We start from the raw sequence: 22,367 nt of genomic DNA, 5'->3' as shown, positions 1-22,367 counted from the left end.
GTAGAAAATAAAAAGTGTAATGCATTTGCTACCTTCACCATACAAACCACCGTCGCAGGAAATGTTGAATTGTTGCAATCAATGGCAAGTTAAAGGCATTACATTATACATAAATATGAAAGCATAAATATAACTTACGATGTTATGATAGCTTAATAGCAGCAAAATAACGAGAGAAATCGGAATATACCCAACAATACCTATCAATTGGTCAACATGGTTTCCTAAACTGATTGCTTGGTATCCTGGGAGCTTACTTCCGAATTCGGCCGTCGTTTTTTCTCTTCTATCTGATCTCCATCAACTGAAGGTAAATAAATAAAGTTTCCCATGCTATATTTACCGGAAATTGCATTAAAAACTAAATTTTTTAACAAAACCTTGCATAAGAAATCTTATATTTGCCTAGGAATATCAAAATTATTTATCAAGCTAGAATATACAAGTCGTTTTTACAAAAAACGGATATAAGGTTCGTTATACTACATGAAAAGTATAAAAATAAAACTTACCATATTTTGATTACATAATCGGTAAATAAATACTATTGTTGCGTCAATGCAGGATGGCTACATGAAAATGGAAACACTGTTTCGACAAGCAGTAATTAAATACGAGTAACTTGTAAATCAAATGTTTGAATTATTCATAATCTAAGTATTTAAGTTTTTATATCGATGGATTTCTTTTACGATGGCAATACTTTTTTGACAATAAGCACCAAAAGTACCGACATTTTATCGCTATTATCTTCTTTTATCACGTTCTTATATCGGCATTATCTTATTAAGAGTACGTATTTATCCCGCTCAATCGGTCGTATTTTGTCATTTTCCGTGACGAAACAATTGCTTAAAGCTTGAGATTTTCAGGGAAAAAATATACAACCACTACTTTGTATCGCGCAGAAGAATTCCTACTTTCTTAAAACAAAAAAATGCACGCGTTGAAACACTTCGAATTGCTGCGAGAACTGTGGGAAAGAGATAGAGGAGGAGGGGGAAGAAGCGTCAAGAATAGATTGTGGCCGCATAGCCCGCCAGTTCGTGTGGACCCTCTCAGACGGTACGAGGGAACGAAGGCAGTGGCGTCTCGCGGTGAAAAACGTCTCTGGGACACGTGCACGGAAGAGTCCAGGCACGGGAATTCCCTAAATTACAGTGGTTGGTCCAAGATAGGAATTAATTGTTGCCATATTCATGAAAATTTCAAAATACGCTAGAATAATTGTATTTTAAAGAAAGGGATTCACGCATATTACAATATCTCCTCTTCTTCTTCTTCATCCTAGCGTTTGTCCCGCGCTATTGCAGGGTCCGCTGTTCTGCAAAGTCTTCTCCACTTGGCTCGATCCAGGGCGTCTACTGGCGTGGCGTTGATGGTCTTCATGTCCGCCTTAATTTTGTCGAGCCAGCGCATCTTTGGTCGTCCTCGTGGTCGGCGTCCGTCAGTACTCAGCCGCATTGCTGTTTTGGCCACGGAGTTCTCATCACTACGCACCACATGCCCATTCCACCGCAGTCGAGCCTCCCGCATCTTGTCTGTGATCGGTGCAACTCCCATTCTTTTCCGAATGTCTTCATTCCTGATGTGATCCAGGCGGGAGATGCCTAGGATCCATCGCAGCATCCTCATTTCCATGACATGCATGGCCTGTTCTTGATTTGCTGTGCCTGGCCAACATTCTGTTCCATATAGGGCCACTGGGCGGACTACGGTCTTGTATACTTTGGCCCTGAATCGTTCGGGCATTCGACGGTCGCACAATACGCCAGTCACTTGGCGCCATTTCAGCCATGTTGCATTAATTCGAGCTCGTGTGTTGGCGGTTGTGCTTCCATCGTTGCTGATGACAGAGCCCAAATATTTTAATTTCTCGACCTTTTCAAGGTACGCATATTACAATATATGCTCCGGTAATTGTAGTACAAAGAAAAAGATCCATGAAAATTTTAAAATATGCTCCAGTAACTGTTGAAAAATAAAAAATATTCATGAAATTTTCAAAATATTCTCCAGTAATTTGTAGTGGAAAGAAAAGATTCATGAAAATTTCAAAAACTGCTCCAGTAATTGTAGTAGAAAGAACGAAATTCATGAAATTTTCAAAATATGGTCTATTAATTGTAGTCGAAAGAAAATAATTCATGAAAGTTTTAAAATATGCTCCAGTAATTGTAGTAGAAAGAAAAAGACCCATTAAATTTTTAGAATATTCTCCGGTAACTGTTAAAAAAGAAAAAGATTCATGAAATTTTCTAAATATGCTTCAGTAATTGTATAAGAAAGAAAGATATTCATGAAAATTTCTAAATATGCTCCAGAAATTGTAGAGGAAAAAAAAAGAAAAAAGCACAAGCAATTGTTTCATCAGGCTGTTGTACACTTGATCCCGGGTGAAGCCTTTTGAAACTCCTCGACGAAATCTTCCAAGTATAGCTTGACCCAGAGAAAGGAACTGCTCAACCCTGATGTGTGAAATTCGCGCGTCTGAGGCTTTGGCTGGGGCGAGCTCGACCCTCACGTATCCAAACCAGCCCCTTAGTTAATCACTGAGTGATTGAATTCTATAGTCTGCCTTAGCTGTAGTTAATTTTGGTCCTTAATTTTGAACGCTTTTTCTTAACTTCCTTTGTCTGTTTGTCTGTATCACTGTGATGTGTCTCTGTAAGGGAATATTTTAATTAATTTTTAACACATACACTTTAACACACACTGTCGGATCTTCTTAAAATTTTGCACTCTTTCTTGCTTCTGATGACAGTAAAATATTCAATGATAGGATTTGAATTTGTGATCCATTTTGCTCCAATTAATTCCGTTTCCATAGAGACAGATATTTTTTTATTTACTCAATACGTGACTTCGGTTATAAAATTTTTGACGGAAATTTCTGTCACGCCTAAGGTTTAATCTATGACATAATTTATCGCTAAAAATTAGCAAATAAAATTAAAACCAACCAGTCTTAGCACTCCAGATTCATGGGCAAGGCTGAGGACTGGTTGAAAAGCGGCTTTCGCACATAAGTTGATGACGTCACGAACTCGTCATGAGCTCGCGACCCTTCTTATTTAAAAAAAATACGCTTTTCCCAAAAATAGTATTACGCGCATGAAGTGAACAGAAAAGTAAATGAATAAGCTTTTCATCACTTAGAGAATAAATCGTGGGTGCTGATTTGGTTTCGATATTAATATTGCGTGCCAATCCTTATTCACCTATTATGCTCTTCTACGTTCATTTTAATAAACCTAAACATCACCCAACCTTTATTCTCCAACTTATGAAAAGATTATTTTTTTTACTTTTTGGTACATTTATATTGTTTTTGGAAAAAGCGTGTTTTTCACTTGATTTTTAATCCTTCTCACGTCCCCTCAACCAAGATAATAATTTAAATATAAAATCCAGGAGCCTTTTCCTAAGAGAAAAGCGATCAGTGGCGCTAATTTATTGCTCGTCCAGTCTTGCGCTTTGGAGGTGAACTTTGGAGTGAACATATTTAAGAGGCGGCGCCCGGGTGGCAATTTGAATCCCTCCGCGATTGCTTCTTTTCTTCTCCTTGGATAAAGCCCAGACTTCCTTTGTCGTCGTCCGTCCTGCCCTCCCGTAAACAGCTAATTCCGTCTAGGCATGCCTCCCACAGGACGGGGGAGAAAGCGGGGTGATTCGGCTAGGGAAAGGTATGCAAATAGTGCAAGTAGGGGGATCAAGGATGAGCGTGAGTTGCGGTTTTTTTCAAGAGGTCCACAACGAGTGCATTCAGCCTTAGCACGCTAGGTTCATGAGCAAGGCTAAGGAGTAGTTGAAAAGCGGCTTTCGCACATAAGTTAATGACGTCACGAACGCGTCATGAGCTCGTGACCCGAAGCTTTCCGTTTTTTGATCCGTCTGCTGCTTCTCGAGATATTCATCACGAAAAATTGACAGCGATAATTATTACGTAAAATTTGATGACACCATGAAATTGTCGAATGCTCGTGACGTCATCAACTTATACGTCATTATAATCGTCGTCGATTTTTCATGATGAATATCTCGAGAAGCAGAATAAGGATAAAAAACGGAAATATTCCGGTTACTTTATTTTTCAAACCTGTGCTCGCTGAGCAGAATAGAGGGAAACAAGTGAAAGTCATGCTGCGTAATGTTGCCTTCGGTTCCCTCTCACCTAGATATCATGACGTCATGATCAACCGATCACTGAGAAAATTCATCCATAGATGAGACCCCAGTCCGTTCCGTATTGCTTAAACATTCTGCCTCTTCGCGAGCTTCTCGATCGATCTTTTCAAAATATCCGCGGCGATGCCATCGCCCCAGAGTGATCTAATTATATCTATTATTTGCAATAGATTCTGCTCATTCGTCAGAAATAGCATTGAAAAGTCCTGAATTAGGTAAATTATATCATCGCAAACATAAATTCGAGTAACAGTGCTCACTTATTGAGTCGTTCACACATACCCGAGATCGCGATTCACTTAAAGATTTCGTTACATTGAAGGGAAAGATAAGTGCGACGAAAAAATATTTCCAATTCAGCCATTCTCTTATGAATATAAATTAAAAATACACGAAATTTTCCGCCCACTTTTCATGAGTTGATGACGTCATGAGAATTCCGGTTTATTCACTTGTTCATGGAGAACCGCACATAGAGGGAAGGAATTTCTCTTGATTATGTAAACAAAAACGAACCACGCAATATTCGTGGACAAGACGGAGGAGTAGCTGAGAAACTGTAACCCACTGTGCGCAAATTCATTTACACGGGAAATATTTTTTTTTCAATTCAAGGAGAGTGAAAAACTCAAGTTCTACTCATTCAGCTTAGAGCTGTTCAACCTAATCTAAACCATCACGAATGATTTCTATCGATATTCCTACGATATAACGAAAATTCTCTTAAATATCGGTCTGAGCTTCAATCGACGTAATATTTCACTTATGTGTCTGGGAAATAATAAGTTGATTTACATCAAGAAAAGATGTTGAGAACGGGATTTAGGAGGACGCAGCATGTATATTTTATGCGCGACCAAACCGTAGCATACTAAATGGCAACCAACACGTTCACATGCAGGAGCCGCGCTTGACGCCAAAATGGCGGAGCTACACTTTATTGCGTCAAACAATTGACATACTAAATGCACTCATACACTATGCTACATGTTTTGGGTAGAAAAATAAATACAAAGATATGAATAACTATTTTGAATGCTTAGAATATTGTTGGGATATTTTAATTTTCCTCGCTTATTAAATATTCTAGATAAATTTTCTATTAATGCTAATTTTTAAAACTTTCTTGGCGATGGTCACGAGGAAATTCTGTGATTGTTCCAAACGAAAAGAAAAGACTGTTGCAGACTTCTATTGGCCTCGGCGCCTTCATAATATATTCTCGATCCAAGTTCAACTCCCAAGCGCGAGGTTGGACAGGTAATAAATCGGTTCTACAGATGGCTTTTCCCTATCGCAGCGAAAAATGATATTGAATATCTCATAAACAAGTCCAATTCTCCATTGTACGTTAAGACACAGACAAAACAATCCAGAAACACTTCGAAAAAATTCAAAAAATACTTCCTCAAATCGATTAATCATCCACGATATGGAAGAAAAACTTTCCCGTTACCACTTTGTCATTGTGTAATTCATTTCCCTATGTATATTCTCCGCATTTATACTAAGTACAAATCTATAAATCTATGCTTGAGAATTCGAACAAATTACGGTCTCTCTCTCTCTGTACGTCCTGCGGCAGCAATATAGCTATCATGCTTAATTTCTTAGTCGAAAATCCAATTACCGAAAATTTTATGAACTGCACAGAAATGCAAAAAAATTAAGTTTATATGGTATTATAATTCAATCAAATGTGGATAGATATACACTCATTTTTTTCCATCAGAAGGTGTCAGAAGTCATAGTGGCACCTAAATAGCAGTGGGATGCGCTTTTATATTTTTGATGATTGCGATGAATCATATTCATAAATCGCCATACATTTTATATATCTACTTATGTGTTAATTAATTTAGTTTTGATGAGCGAATGGAGAAAATTTTAGTGGTCAGGGAACGAGTATTAACGTTCTGCTTTCTCTTGGATTATGTCCAGATCATTTATGAGCCATTAATGAAGCCCTTCGAAGTAACCGTAACATGCACTAAATTTCACTCTCCATAACACCGAGACGGCCTCATAATCAACACATTCCTATTTATTTGCTACGGCAACCTCAAGAATAGGTAACACTACAATTCCATCGTAAACAGCGCACAAAGCACCCATTGTTGGTTTCTAACGACATACTCGGGATTCAACAAGAATTCTGGAGGAGATCCAAGGATCAAAGTGGAGTAGGACTTGGATGTGTAAAGAGGAGCCAAAACGCAGCGTTTCGCCCGACAAGACGAGTTCTCAGATGGCCATCATCATCACTACTGGTCAAAAATTCTAACATTGGTTTGACGCAGCTCTCCACTCAATATGGCGGTTTCCTATTATTTTTTATTGCCTAAACAGAAAGATTATTACTCCTGGAGTACGAATTTCACGCTTTTAGGTTTTTAAATGACGATATCTGTTTTTTGCGATTTTATGAAAAGTGAAAATTTTCAAGCGTGCGAAAACGCGACGGCTAAGTATGAATACTGGGAAAAGCCCATGTGACGTCATTCTGGTTCCGGCTGCCCCCGTGTGAGGCCACCTTGGTGCGAAGCTATGAGCGCCGCTACGATGCAGCCTGTTAGCAGGTAGCAGAGTACCCTGCTAGCAGGTAGCTGTTGGCATAATAAGGATTATTGATACCCTATCAAACGAAGGAAACTTTCCGACCTAAGGCAATTTTAATAGGTGATTATTAAGAGTAGTTTCCCTGAGATTTGTGCCTCATGCATGCATTGGTAAATGATGTATAACTCCTGACTAATCGTATAGAAACTTGGTCCCTGCGACGTCACTTGGAGTGGCATCGCATGGGCGCCAATCTGGCCTTTTTCAAATGAGGTTAAAATTGACCAGTAACATTCGTCTAAACTGGGATTTCTAAAACCAAATAATTTGTATATTATGAATACACTAATGGTGGGTAACGAATCGCAATCAATGCCTTTCGTTTTCTTTGATGAAGGAAACTACCCTATTCTCCTATCAGCCAATCTTTTCACGCCAAGAGTCAGTAACCCATATTTGGGACGGGGATCTTACTCGGAACAAAAGGGGACTTTTTACTTTTTCAAGTTGGCTACCATGATGCAGCCAATGTGAGTGCTAGAGTGGTATCTATTGTTAAGTTAATGACGTCACTGACTCTTGCCGAGCGACCCACCGCTTCTCCGCCACTTATCACTCTCGCTCATCCGTCTCGCGAGGTTCGTTGTCATTAAAACTATAGTGTGTATACCGTAAGTTGGCGCACGTGCCCGCAAAGTACCTGAGCCGTGAGCAAAGGAGGGGAGGAAAGGACCGACAAAAAAAACTGTATGGGACCGACACAGGTAGAGGGCGGGTCCGTTCGCCCGTCCCTTTCCTCCCCCCGACGAATGCAACTAGCACCTCCAATAGAATTATTAACTTTTTTTACTTTCTCATAATATCTCAATCTATAAATAGCACGTTGTAAAGTACCAAAAAAGCTAAGAAGAATTCTATAAAAGACGAAGTGCTCCGATCAACGAAATGGTCTAAAGTTATTTTTTAGCCGTTATACTGTGCTTTTTTTAACTCTAGAGGTGTCCAAAGGGATTATAACCCGGAACCCCTCGATCAGCAGCGCTCTAACCACTAGGCTACCACTCCTGCCGAATGATATGCTGGCTCCTGTGACTATGCAACCATCATCTACGCGAGAGTTGCTTGGTGTAGTTTATCCACCAGGCGCGAGATTCCATTATTTAAAAGCTGGGCATGTCGTCGGCGCAAATTTGAGATTATATTTTGCCGCATGCAAGTCGAGCATGCCGTCCCGAATCAAAGTTAAAACAAAATATGCAATTAGAATCAGTATAATAAAAATATTTCATGTGGCCGAGCAGTAGCTGAAAGCTAATGTCAAAATTGAAACAATTAAAAGTACTAAACCCCGAAATATTGATGTGGAATATCGAAAAAGTTAGCCAATTTACACCTAAAATGTTTCTACTCAGAGCCTGATACCTCTCCTTTTCACACGATTTTTCTTAACTCGCTTCGTCAGTATGTTTGTATAGTTGAAAAGACATTTAAAAATATACAAGCCATAAAGGGTGAAAACAATGAGCTTAGAAAACAGAGGTTTACAGCCATCACTTTAATGGGAGAAGGTAATACCGGTCACTGCCCACTCTTAGCATTTTAAATAAACTTATGAATAATGAGGAGTGTCCCCATAGGTCAATGCTAGGGATGAGTCAATTCCAATTTATTTTCGATTCCGATTCTTTCAAATCGATTCCCGATTCTTGATTCAATCGATTCTAATTTATACTAACTGGTGGGATATTGATTTTTCAGAAGCATTCGTGACATTAAAATTTATGAATTCAATGGAATAAAATAAAAAGACAATAAAATTCCCCAAAAAGTGTATTAATTAAAAATAACGAATTATTATTGACGTAATGTATCCTCAGATTTAATAAAATAATAAACATTTTAAATGTTTCAGACATAAATCGTTAACTTAATAATGTACAGTACATTATGATCCATATTAGTGGCGGTCTCTGGGGCCCAAGCTTCTAATCTATTTTCAAAATATTTATCTTTCTGGAATCGGTGGAATCGACTTCAGGCGATCGATTCTCGAATCCGATTCCGTGCCAGATGCCTCGTTCACATTACGATTGTCCAAGCGATCGTCGTAACGATAGTTGGCCGACCTAACAGTGTGAATGCATGTCTTGATATTAGTTCACGTAGTTCCGAACGTTGCCACTTTACGATGGTTAGGCGCTGGGAGACCGGAAGAGGAAGCGACAAGAGAAAGACGAAAAGCTCGTGGAGCTCCCTTCGCTCTATTTTTTTCATGGATTTGTCCAATCAAGGAAGAATGTGGGCGGAAGAAATATTATTCATTAAATACACGTTGAACACATTAATATCTTGACCCTGCATACCTCAACGGCTGTGCTAACCGTCAATTTCTCGTTCACTTTAGATGTCAGCACTAGAGGGCAGCACAGATTTTCACTATCGTTGCGTGTATACACAATAGTTCCAACGATCGTTGGAACAATCGTAATCTGAACGAGGCAAGAGAATCGGTGGAATCGAGAATCGACATTTGGAATCGACTTATCCCTAGTCTATTCCATAATCGGAAACATCGTAAAGCATGGGTCTATTTTAAAGAAAATATTTTTTACAAATCAAATAAAGCATTCTTAATCATTATTACCCAGAACAAAAATACCGGTGGTGTGTGGAATATGAAAAAAGAACGGTCAATCAGGAGTGAGAGGCCTTCTTATGGAAGTAGTATGTTTATTCCGGTGAGTGAGAGATTTCTGCGTGTTAAATTAAGGCCGTTTTACACGGGGCAAGTACTTGCACAATCTGACGAGTGTACGAAGGCGCAGTCAAAATTGCGTCATGTAAAGCGGTGAATTGTTAGAACACTATGCGAGAATGCGTCGACGTGAGATGGCAAAATAGCCCCTCTTCCAATTTCGTTCGTGCACTCGCGCAATTCCACGCCCTTTTAGAAAATAATGCAGTTCTAACCTGCGCAATTCCATGCCCCGTGTAAAATGGCCTTTATAGACGGTCTAGGACATCGTAGTTTTAATGTTAAACGAGCCGACTGGCCGGCGACGGGGTGAGGAGACAACTGACACCGAGATAAACAAGTGAAGCTTGAGAAGCCGGGGTAGGTGGCGTGCCGATCGAGCCCATCGAGTCTCATTTATTGAAAAACTTCATAATTCCAAATATCAGGGTTCCTAATCAGTCTAAACCATAAAATTCACGGTTTTTTTCAGATTTTTACGGTCTAAATGTCGTCAAATTCACGGTCTGTGAATAAGGCATTTTAGGCAGAAATACTGATCACGTAACAATCATCGGCCGCACGTTAACTAAAAATTTAACAAACGCGACAGACACCGTGAATGCAAACGCAGCAATGAAAGTATCTAATATGACGTCAAAAATATGACGTCAAAAACATCTCATATGACGTCAAAAATATCTCTTATATGACGTATATAATTAATATCTCTCATGACGTATATACTTCCAAATACCAGGGTTCTCACTCCAACTAAAACATAAAATTCACTGTTTTTTCCAGGTTTTCACGGTCTAAATGTCGTCAAATTCACGGTCTGTGGATAAGACATTTTGGACAGAAATATTGATCACGTAACAATCATCGTTAACAACAAATTTAACAAACGCGACAGACGCCGTGAATGCAAACGCAGCAATGAAATTATCTAATATGACGTCAAAAATATGACGTCAAAAACATCTCTTATGACGTCAAAAACATCTCTTATGACGTCAAAAACATCTCTTATGACGTCAAAAATATATCTTATATGACGTATATAATTCCAAATACCAGGGTTCTCACTCCAACTAAATTATAAAATTCACGTTTTTTTCAAGGTTTTCACGGTCTAAATGACGTCAAATTCACGGTCTGTAAGTAAGGCATTTTGGACAGAAATATTGATGACGTAACAATCATCGTTAACTACAAATTTAACAAACGCGACAGACGCCGTGAATGCAAACGCAGCAATGAAAGTATCTAATATGACGTCAAAAATATCTCTTATGACGTCACCTATCGCTAGCAAAATGCAGGGCCTGGTTGTGAGTGGGGAAATGGAAGGAGCAGGGAAGTGAATAAGTGTCCGATTTCTCGCCAGGGTTAATGAACACTTTACCGGTTATCGGTCTTCCAATCACATTCTTAAGGTCAATGTGTCGCCATGGCTCACGGACCAATAAAACTGCTCTTCGGAAACAAGTGTGTGTATAAAATGCGTGGATACATGTCTGCACGTGACTCGGCCTTGAAACATGATCCACATACAGTGGCGCCGACTCCACGGGGCCTGAGGGGGCCCGAGCCCCATCAAAAATTCATTATAGGTGCGAGGAAAAAATGTGTCAGGCTTGTCGATTTTCCCCGGAGTGTCCAGGTATCGGGATTCGAGTTATCAGGGCTCTAATGTTGATCACATGACTCTTCTAAAATGGTTAATAAACTTAAAACTCACTACTTATAAAATTTCCCGGGGCAAGATCCCCGGTTTGGGCCCCCCAATATTTTTTGTAAGTCGGCATCCCTGTCCAAATATCGATTTTTCCTTTCATCTGTCTATCGTAGTTCTACAATCTAATTCGAGAGATTTTTAAGGTTTTATGACGAAATTCACGGCTATTTGCAGTTTTTTTCGTGGTGGACGAAATTCACGGCTTATTCACGGTTTTAACCCTTTCTAACAAAGAGCTGATTATGGGAGAAAGCAAATTTGAAGATTTTTCATTTTGAAAACTCAAAAATTTAACACACAATTATAAGTATCGTGGCAGCTAAATATTTCGTCATTAAAATTAACTCTACAAAATAATGGGCAGTTTAGATACTTCTTAAGTAGAGATGAAAGTTTAAACATTTTTGATGTTAAGTAAAATCTGATGCTTTCCCGGCGAATATATTCGTAAAAGACTATTCGGGCTTCCAGCCGGGTGGTCTCCCTTAGATTGGAGGGAGACCACCCGGCTGGAAGCCCGAATAGCCTTTTTCGAATTTTTGATGTTGCTTAGAAGCAACTTTGGGATACATCTACATCTATACAGGGTGGTATCCAGAAGTAGTAGGACTGTTTTTTTTCCGCGCGGGTGGAAATATTGAGGGGGGTCTGCAAGACTGGATGTTGTGGGGGTGAGCCTTGGGAACACGTTTCGACGTGCGGCAGTCGTCTGCGTGCATTAGGTGACTGTGAACTACTGTTTTCGTGACCTGTTGTGACGCCTCGTCGTTAGTTGCGAAATTTCGAGCAGCGGTACGCCATCAAGTTTTGCTACAAAATTGGAAAATCGGCAACAGTGCTTACGCAGGCCTTCAAGGAGGATACCATTAGCCGTTCCTTGATATTTGAGTCGCAAAAGTTGTTTCGGGATGGCAGGGAGCTCGTCGAGGACGACCAACGAGCCGGGCATCCGTCAACCTCGAAATCGAAAGTGAAATTGATGTTGATTGCATTTTTCGTCCGCCATGGAATTGTCCATAAGGAGTTTGCACCTCCTGGACATTCTGTAAATGCAAGATTTTACGTGGAAGTGCTGCGAAATCAGATCACACGCGTGCGACCAGACCTTTGTCGTGGTGGGGCATTGGAAGCTCCACCACGACAATGCACCGTGCCACGGCGCGTGGATTGTGAGGGATCTCCTGGCCAAATTCGGCGCTTCCACGTTGCCTCACCCCCCTCTACAGCCCTGATGTGGCACCACCGAACTTCTTCCTGCACCCCAGGATCAAGAGGCAGCTCAAGGGGTATCGTTTCGACACGGTGGAAGCGGTCCAAGCGGTGATGACGCAGGCGCTGAACAGCATCCCGGAGGACGACTTCCAGAAGGCCTTCACGACTTGGAAGACTCGATACCAGAAGTGTGTGGATGCCCAAGGGGTCTATTTTGAAGAATATTGAGTCGACGTATCAAAATGTTCAATAAATTAATTTTTTTTAAATCAGTCCTACTACTTTTGGATACCACCCTGTATAATACCCCGCAAGCCGCCTAAAAGGCGTGTGGCAGGGGGTGTTAGGACACCAGCCGTTTACAGCTTAAAAAAGAAAATGAAGTACTCTAACGAGGTTGGTACTAGCGTTTATTAAAGTCCTTTATGGTTCGGGGGAAAAACGAATTCCCACTTCTATCCGTTCGGCAAAACATCTCTCTTAATTTATCGCTTCTATCGGACCTGGAAATATAGTGTGGCTCTAATATTATATTCTCTGTGTCGCTCTTAAAGATATCCTTTCTCAATTGTTCAAGCAATCTAAGCCTAGCGCGCAGTCTCCGAGTCTCCAATGGCTCCCAGCCTAATTCGCTTAACATCTGGGTAACGCTGTCTGTACGCCCGTAGCAGTTTTTGACGAAACGCGCAGCCTTCCTTTGAATTTTATTCAGCTCGCGGATTAAGTCTTTCTGCACGGGATCCCATACGCTCGCTGCATATTCAAGGTGCGGTCGGACGAGAGCAAAATAGCACCTTTCTTTCACTTTCTCATCCGAAAATCTTCCCACAATACGCTTGACGAATCCTAATTTCTTCAGGGCTATGCCGCAAATATTCTTTATATGTGTTCCCCACGTGAGGTTCGAGGTTATCGTAACTCCCAGGTATTTCACTTCGTCTGTTGCCTTTATGTTAATACCATCCACTGCATAAACATGGTTTGAGTTGTACGAATTCCGCAAGAAATGTACCGCCATGCATTAGCTCAGATTAAGTTCGAAAAGGGTTAAGGTTTTCACGGTTGAATGGAAACCCTGAAATATATACATAACGATTTCATTGTGATTCTCTTTTTTTTTGCAGGTGGACCTCCTGGCATCGTACGAGATCCTGCAGGTGCTGGACGCCGGGTGGTTCGGTCAAGTGCTCCTGGCAGAGCCCAAGCGCGGGGCGCCCGGGAGCAGGAGGCGCCGCGAGGAGAGCGACGGCGGCGGAGGGAGCGAGATTGTGCTGAAGGCGGTGCGGAAGGGACAGACGAGCAGGGAGGACTTCCTCAGAGAGTACCACTACAACGTGGAGCTGGGCAAGCGGCACAAGGGCATCCTACGCACGCTAGGTGAGCACACCAGAGACGTCATGGCAAAACGTAGCACTGACGGAACGCACTTTCCTTAACTTTTTTCACAGAATTGTGGGTGTTTTTTTTTATTACACGTTATAATGGGGAATTCCACTGAAAATGGATGATAATGCGATAAAAAAATATCATTCGTGCTCAAAACTACAGTCAAAGCAGTTCTCGGGTGAACCGGAGTTGGAGCCCCTTATTCGCCAATGGGCGGATTGGCGGCGGTTTCTAGAACTATTTTCCCCGCGCGTTATGGTTACTAAATTTTTATCAACAAATCGGATTTATTATCGAAGTTACCATTTCATAAAACGTTCGAACATGACTTTGATGGAAGTGGATTACAAAAAGAATTTGAATGAATGTTTTTCAAGAGAGGTTAAATATTCTATTGGATATTTCGTTTTATTGCCTGTTTACGGACAAAAGTGTGTGCTAAATTGGTGTATGAATGAAGGTTTGATTGCGTGAAACTATGAATGTCCTAAGTGTGAAAGGCAAATGAAATTAACTAACAGACTAAAGAAGACTGATGGGTATGAATACGTGTGGCGAAAATACCACGGACAATCGGTGGGCCCTGACGCTTTTGAAGCCTTCAAAAACGACATTATAAAAGTTTATACCCCTTGGGTCAGAGATCTTGAAGTGGAGTTTAGTAACCATAATGTTTGCTGTAATAACAAATAAAATTTGATAAAATTTTTTATTTGTTGATAAAAATTTAGTAACCATAACGCGCGGGGAAAATAGTTCTAGAAACCGCAGCCAATCCGCCAATTGGCGAAAGGGGCTCCAACTCCGGTCGCGCCCTTTTTCTTTATAGAATTGTGGGTGTTTTTTTATTACAAGTTATAATGAGGAATTCCACTGAAAACGGATGATAACGCGATAAAAAATATCCTTCGTGCTGAAAACTAGAGTCGAAGCAGTTCTTCTCTTACCTCCGTATTATTCGTAAAATTCCAATTTGAAAATGGTCTTTTAATCTTGCGCTACAATCGACCCATCGCCATGTTGGCTCATCGTGATGTCAGAGTCCAGTAAACAATACGTTTACGTGGTGCCAGTAGAGAGTAGACTATTTGTCCCAGTTTTAGAAAAACCTGTGTATCTCTCTGTACAATTTATTTTTTTATATGTTAATTTTATCATCAGTCATGTGAAATATTAATCCTGAATAATTGACAGGTTTAAAGAATGTATGCATGCTGGAATATGAAGCACAGTCTTGACAAATAGCGCTTATTACTTTTTCATCATCCTTATCTACGGCGATTTCCACATTATTAGAAAATTACTAAATTAATTTACCTTCAGAATGTTCCCAGAATGCGTCTTTTCGAAGTCGGAGTCAACTATTGCGCATTACACGCACCGTAAAACTATTACACTATTCACAGCTGTTTTCCCACACCCTTCAAGTTATTAATAAGTATCATCGTAGATATTTGTTATCGTCGTTACTGTTTTGTTATAACCATGGAGCGAGTCTGATTACTCGCATTCTGACGTCACAGGGCGTTCTTATAGCGCAAAAGAATTTAGTAATTTTTGCGAACTTTGAAGCTCTCTATCAACAAGAATATTGACAATTATGAATTTATATTTCGCTTACGTTAATTAATTTAACTTAATTTTCTAGACATGTAAAAAAATTACCTTTTTAATTTTATGAGAGCACGCCATTACATTTTATTGCAATAGGGTAGTTTCCTTCATCATAGAAAACGAAAGACATTGATTGCATTCGTTACCCACCATTAGTGTATTCATAATATACAAGTTATTTGGTTTTATAAATCCCAGTTTAGACGAATGGCAATGGTCACTTTTAACCGCATTTGAAAAAGGCCAGATTGGCGCCAATGCGATGCCACTCCACGTGACGACACAGGGACATAGTTTCTATACGAGTAGATAGGAGTTTTACATCGTCTGAGATTGCCAATGCATGCATGAGGCACAGAGCTCAGGGAAACATGTCTTATCAATAATCTCCTATTAAAACTGCCTATAGTCGGAAAGTTTCCTTCGTTTGATAGGGTATTAATAATCCTTATTTAATCCAAGCGCTACCTGCCAGCAGGGTACTCTGCTTAGCAGCCTGCATCGCAGCGGCGCACATATCCTCACCCCACGGTCACCTCACACGGCGGCAGCGGGAACCAGAATGACGTCACACGGGTTTTTCCCACTATTCATACTTAGCCATCGCGTTTTCACGCGCTTGAAATTTTCACTTTTCATTTTTTCGCGAAAAATAGATATCGTCATTTAAAAATCTAAAACCGTGAAATACGTACTCCAGGAGTAATAATCTTTCGATTTAGGCAATAAAAAATAAAAGGAAATCACCCAAAATTTTTTTTTGGTCACCAATGCATAATAAGAAATTTTAGGAACCTAAATTGACAAATGTGTTATTTGAGTATTATGCCTTCTGTTAACGAGTGCCGGAACGGCTTTCCGGCACGTTTCGGCACCATGACACCTCTAGAGCACACCACGTGTGGTTAAGCCGGCGCTTATATTTCAAAAATGATCCAATTTATGAATTCACAGTCTGAATTCGCTATTACTTAACAACCAATCAGCCACCACTTACATGCTGATGACATGTCGTCACCATCACCAGTACTATCACTTAACATTGTAAAAATGTTACAACTAACCAAATAACCATTATACGTGACGCCACACGGCGAACCACTGGCTCGTGGTCGAGGCTATGAGAAAGCTGAGTGCGTAAACCTCTTTACTATGCGATACTACCTCTACCTTCACCTCAATCTCCATCTCTACCTCTATGTCCACCTCCACCTCCTGCATTTTAAAGTTAAAGTAGTGAAAAGTAGTTCAGGATAACGGTTAGTCTAACAGGTGACTTCAAGTGGAAGATCTGATTTTTATCTGATTATATCTGATTTTTATGCTCCGAAAAAACTTAACTAGACATTATAAAACTGGCTCTTAGTGTTGGAAGCCCCGCTGTATAAGACCATAGTGCTGTTTACAGGGAAGTTGGAAATGAAAAAATAATTTTACGTCCATCCATGCTTATTTACAAATTACTAATGATAAATGGGGAAGTCAATGCCCTTGGGCAAGTGCACCAGGTCTGATGCATGTCAGTATACGGAAATATACTGTATTCGCAATAAAGAGTGTCATCTTCTGTGAACTTTAATGCTAACAGAACTTTAATGTGGAGTATTTTTGCCTAGGCCCACCGTTTGAGACAGCAACTCTCCTCGTCTTTCCCTTGGAGGCTGCACCCTTGGGAGATTTGGCCTCGCACCTCTCGGACAGAGGAGTGGGCGGAGGAGAGAGACCGACAAAGGCTGTTGCTAGGCAACTGGCCTCGGCGCTCGCATACATGAGACAAAGAGCATCCCTCGTGCACAGAGATGTCCGACCTCAGAGAGTCCTACTCTTCGCATCTGATTGTTCCAGGTATGACGATGATCCACATTCCATCAAAATAAGCAAATACGTACCCAAAAACTAGCAATTATTTTTCAACTGGTTTAAAACTCGTGAAGATTTTATCCATACCACCCACTGTATAAATCTGAAACACTGCATCAACTTTGTGATGGTCTCAAATAGCCACACCCTGTTAAGCATAAACCTAGTTTATGTCGGCATGACACTGCTTAACTTCTAGCCACAAAAACTTATGGAAACTTGTTCTTTTTTAATTTTTAAATTACAGCTGCTCAACCTGGTTAGCCATTTTTTCTTTCTGTCAATGAAGAAATTTTATGTCATCAAAATGATTTGCCTCCATAATACTATGAATATATATGAGAATATTGGTTAGGCTACCTTTTTTCATCAATGTGTACGACTTCTTCTATACTTAAAAAAATCCATGTGTTCTGGAGTAGTCAAAATATTATTATAAATATCCCACTTTGTGGTTATTCTTCCCCTTCTTTCTCAATACTTTTGGCATTTGTCACATGAAGCATTGCAATCTTTCCACTGAATATATTTGAGCAAAATGCATTTTGTTATTACAACATTCTCAGCATCAAAATGCATCGTGCTCAAATAAATTCTGTGGAAACACTGCAATCTTTCATTTAACTAATGTTAATAACTTCCACTACATCGTGTGATATCTCGTACAATACTTTTGGCATCGATGAATTTCTGTTTCCAGAGTCAAACTTTCCGGTTTTGGTGAAGCCAGACCAGCAGGGACCCTTGTGCGCCGCAGAAGAGGCAAAGAATGGCCTCCATACGCACCGCCAGAAGTGGTTGAGGCCACAACAAATACGCGCTACCCAGCATACTATGATGACATATCAGAGGCAGGCTCAGTGTACTTTGGAGAAGAGGACAACCTTTCCCTTTACGGAGACTCCCTCCTGACAAGCACATACGACGAGGGAGCACCTCCATATCAGGCGCACTACGCACAGGACGCATGGATGTTGGCTGTCACGCTCTTAGTATGTCTGACAGGATGCTTGCCATGGACCAGAGCCTCAAGTGATGACCCAAGGTGAGAGAAACCTATGCACTTGGCCAGTGGCGTAACTGTGGGGGGGATAAGAGGGATAGGTCCCCCCCCAAAGCATCAGAGAAATGAGAAAAAATACCTTAAACCAGGGGTCTCCAATTTACTAGGCCACGAGGACCACATTCCAAGTTCCGAATCGCCCCGCGGGCCGGATAGCAAATTTGCCGATGACTGAAGTATTCGATACCAACGTCTACTGAAGAATCCAGTGGCGTATTTCTTATTTACGAACAGTTGAAGGTGACTTTGATGTGCAGTATAGAGCTGCAATGCTCCTAGCGGCGTCTCACAGAGTTAAACGAGCAAGAATCGCATGCTACTTGAAACGAGTGCGCGGGCCGGATGAAAGCCCTCCGTGGGCCGTATTTTGGAGACCCCTGCCTTAAACTATTGTCTAGTTTTGATATATAATAACTGCATCTGCTCACAATCAGTGTTAAAAATTATTTATTAATATCATGCCAAAATGATGCAAAATGTATTTCAAGCACGCGATTTTCCAAAAATTTTCTGGAACCCCGTTAACTGGGGGGTGTTGCCCTCCCGGACCCCTCCATCCCCTCCCAAAGCATTTTCCTAGTTACGCCACTGCATGAATATTATTACATATAACTATACATTAAAAGGAACTTAACCATTGAAGACTGTATTGAGAGTTATTATTATTATGATTAAGTTTTATTATTGATTTTTTATTTTAATTTAAATTAGAAATTTGAGGCGATATTACTTGGGTTATGCTAGGTGGAATTGTGCTTGGCATGTGTGTTTTACTTCATGCCAAGGCCACTTCCTTTCCCTGGGCCACCTTATATATAGAGTATTTTATTTTGAAGTGTCCACAGGATTTACCTGGGATTTGACCCTAGATCACTGCCATCAGCAGCCCAGCTCTCTACCCACTAGGCTACCATACTCCCCTAATATTAAAAAAAAACTTCCCTTAAAAATTAAGGTTGGGCAAATATGTACAATTATTATTGTCTGAAATAATTAATCTTTTGAGCTTAAATAATTAGAGCTTTTAGCAAGTGGCAGCTAAGGAGTAGCGACCCCATGTTTATGGATGTTAATGCTTAAAATTGTCTCCCCAACCTCCTCCTGAAATATCGAAGATTTCTCCTCAAACACCCGGTATAGCGTAGTAATTTTTTTTTTCAATAAAATCCCAAAGCTCAGCCATGGACATTGGAAAAGATAAAATGCTTCCCTTCAATTTATTAATGAATGCACAGATGAAACTACTCACCCTCTTTTGCGCAGGTACGCAAGGTATCTGAGGTGGAGGACAGGGAGAGCCAGAAGGGTTTCTGCGTTAGTCCTGGGTGGCCGTGGAGGTGCTCCAACAAGGGCATTTGGATTGCTGAGCGCAAGAGCGCAGAGGATGTTCCGAAGACTGCTGGACCCCAAGCCTGAAAAGAGACCACCAGTGGAAGAGGTTAGCTTATGTATGTTCCTAAAAATAAACATGGTGACCAGAGATTCAGGTTTCTATAGGGATTGTGGATTAAAATGCAATGACAGCCATGCATTGCAATTTGAAAAAAAATCAATGAGAAATTTATCACCATGTAATCTCTAATTGCACCAAGTATTGGCTTACCCACAAAAATTAACTGTCTCCCAACTTCTTCCATAGAACTTGGATTGATTCCATCAATATCTTGAGAAATATGGATGACATTTTGGCATCATGCTCTGTGCTGTTCTGTATTGTTTGTTGAAAAACTGACTGGTTTCAAAACATTTCTGAAATTTTACAGAGTGCACTAGCATAGGCGGATCCAGGGGGGGGGGCACGGGGGCACGTGCCCCCCCCAGACCCTCAAAAATATGCAAGATTTTTAATACGGTCCCATTATCATTGCATTCGTTTTGTATTGCGAGGTATCCTTGTGCCCCACCCAGAACAAAATCCTGGATACGGCCTTGCTTGTGCCCCTCCCAGAAAAAAATCCTGGATCCGCCCCTGTGCACTAGCATTCAAAATTGGTGGGTTCATTCACATAACATACTAAGTAGGGATAGAAAGTGCTGCAGAAGTGGTTTGGGAAGCTAAGATGCCATGAAAGTAGGGTTGTTACAATATTCCCCTATACAAGTCCCCTTGACATCACGTATGAGATAACCTGGATTTTTCCTTATTTCCTTGACTCATTTCTAAAAACCTATTTATTCCTGGCCTATAACAACCCTGGAATCGGTAGGAACAATGAACATGTGAACGTGTAAAAACAGGTCCTGTTAAATATTATTGCAATTGGATGATGGGAAGACATGCCACATCGCACTCAAAGTTGAGGCAGTTTGGCATTTTTGGCTGTTTCTCGGATATGAATGGCGATAAGAAGGCGCTGGTATTTTTTAACTCATTTTTTATGGTAACCAATGATACATTGGACATTTGACATGCTGCATCTAAAATATTTTCCAATTGTGACCAGTGGTTCCTGAGATAATGCCCCAAGAGTGAGCGCGTGCCACCCCAGGCAGACTTTGGGTGGCACGCGGGTTGCATACGCTCAATATTTGTTGATCATTCTCACTCATTGTAAAACCATTAAATTCTTTAGATAAACTTTAAACTTCGTCAATATAACCTTGAAAGCTATATTTATCACTGTTTATAGCCAAAACTAGCTAGTATTTGGGCTTAATGATTCATTTTCCATAGGTTTTGAAATATTTAAACCAGAGGAACATTAGCATTAGAAGACTCCCCAAACTTTGCATCAAAGACACTTTTTAAAACCAGCTTATCATAGGTAGGTCATAGAAACCCATCTGCATGCCATTTAGAGTTCACTTCACTGTTTTCAAATTTCCGTGTGCTCTATAAAACATAACAGAGATGTCAAAATAGGTTAGATTTCCCTTTAATAAGGTGTAAAAACACATAACTCAGGATTTCACATGCCTCCTTACAAATTAGTCCTAGGTACATATATTATTTTGCCAATAACAGTAACAAATAAATTTAATTTACTACTTGGGCAAATATGTATTGGGAGTTATAACATTTTATTCTCTTTATCTATCACATGAATCCTGGGAGCTAATTCTACAGATATTTTTAATGCACTTCATTAGCAAAACATTTCCCTCAGCTAACTAATTTTCAGTTTTTGATTCAAACATATTTCTCTTTCAAACCAAAGGTGGTCCGATACATAGATGAGAGGTGGTTGCCTCGCTCGGCCATGGCTGACGGAAAGGAAGAGGAAGGCATTGAAGATGACAGTGACCTATGTCCTTCATTATACAGCTTCCACAGCAGTCCTGAGGAGAAAAACCGATTGCTGAAAACCCTGACAGAGTATGGAGTAGAAACAACAGTGGACAGGTGAATTCTCAAAACCAGAGCCTAGACTAAATTGCCTCAGCTCCAACAAAATCCAAGCATTTATGACGAGCAATTCATTGAAAAACCTGATCGTGACTAGATTTGTACCTTTCTCAGTTTCCAGAAAGTGCCTGCTCTCCTGCCAAGTTTACAGTTTTTTTTCATACCGCAATTTATTCAAGTCATGCCTGTCCTCCATCACCAAATTGAACATTACTATTCAATTATCAGTGAGACCAACATACCTATTCTTTACATTCTATCCACCAATCCTTTCCTCTTGCTTCCCTGCCCCATTTTCCCCATTAGGTAGGTACACTATAAACACCTTTAGTTACGTCGTCAAGCAGTTTTCTTCAGTTCTAGATCTTCTCACAGACGAAAAAAGCCAAGAAATACACCGTATGAAGGTTTTAAAAGAATATTTCTATCTTATTAGCTCATGATATTATGGTTTATGTTCTCTCCGTACGCCAATGCTTTATGATTGTTTTTATTTTACCATCACTCTGGTGGCCATATTGTAAATTGATGTCACTGACAGCAGCTGTGATAATAATATAGGTGAACACAGCAATCCACATCAGTGAAGCAGACGGCTATGGCACCCAAATACAACACGAAAACTGCCTGAAATGGATTATGGTTTCATGTATTGAAGCGGCTG

At 40.3% G+C, this 22,367-nt stretch overlaps 1 protein-coding gene across 1 annotated transcript in view; it reads left to right on the top strand.

Annotated features, from left to right (window-relative positions):
• The window catches only part of LOC124168886 (serine/threonine-protein kinase SBK1-like), a 99,734-nt gene that overhangs the window by 74,425 nt on the left and 2,942 nt on the right, over nucleotides 1–22,367 (top strand). The window contains exons 3-7 of the mRNA XM_046547261.1: nucleotides 13,559–13,811; nucleotides 17,051–17,279; nucleotides 17,995–18,339; nucleotides 19,621–19,795; nucleotides 21,516–21,700. Coding sequence (XP_046403217.1) covers nucleotides 13,559–13,811; nucleotides 17,051–17,279; nucleotides 17,995–18,339; nucleotides 19,621–19,795; nucleotides 21,516–21,700 — 1,187 coding nt within the window. The remainder of the gene's footprint in view (nucleotides 1–13,558; nucleotides 13,812–17,050; nucleotides 17,280–17,994; nucleotides 18,340–19,620; nucleotides 19,796–21,515; nucleotides 21,701–22,367) is intronic.

The sequence above is a fragment of the Ischnura elegans genome, chromosome 12 (assembly GCF_921293095.1).
Source record: "Ischnura elegans chromosome 12, ioIscEleg1.1, whole genome shotgun sequence".
Taxonomy (NCBI): Eukaryota; Metazoa; Arthropoda; class Insecta; order Odonata; family Coenagrionidae; genus Ischnura; species Ischnura elegans.
Note: the sequence above shows the minus strand (reverse complement) of the source record. Positions and strands in the feature narration are given on the sequence as shown.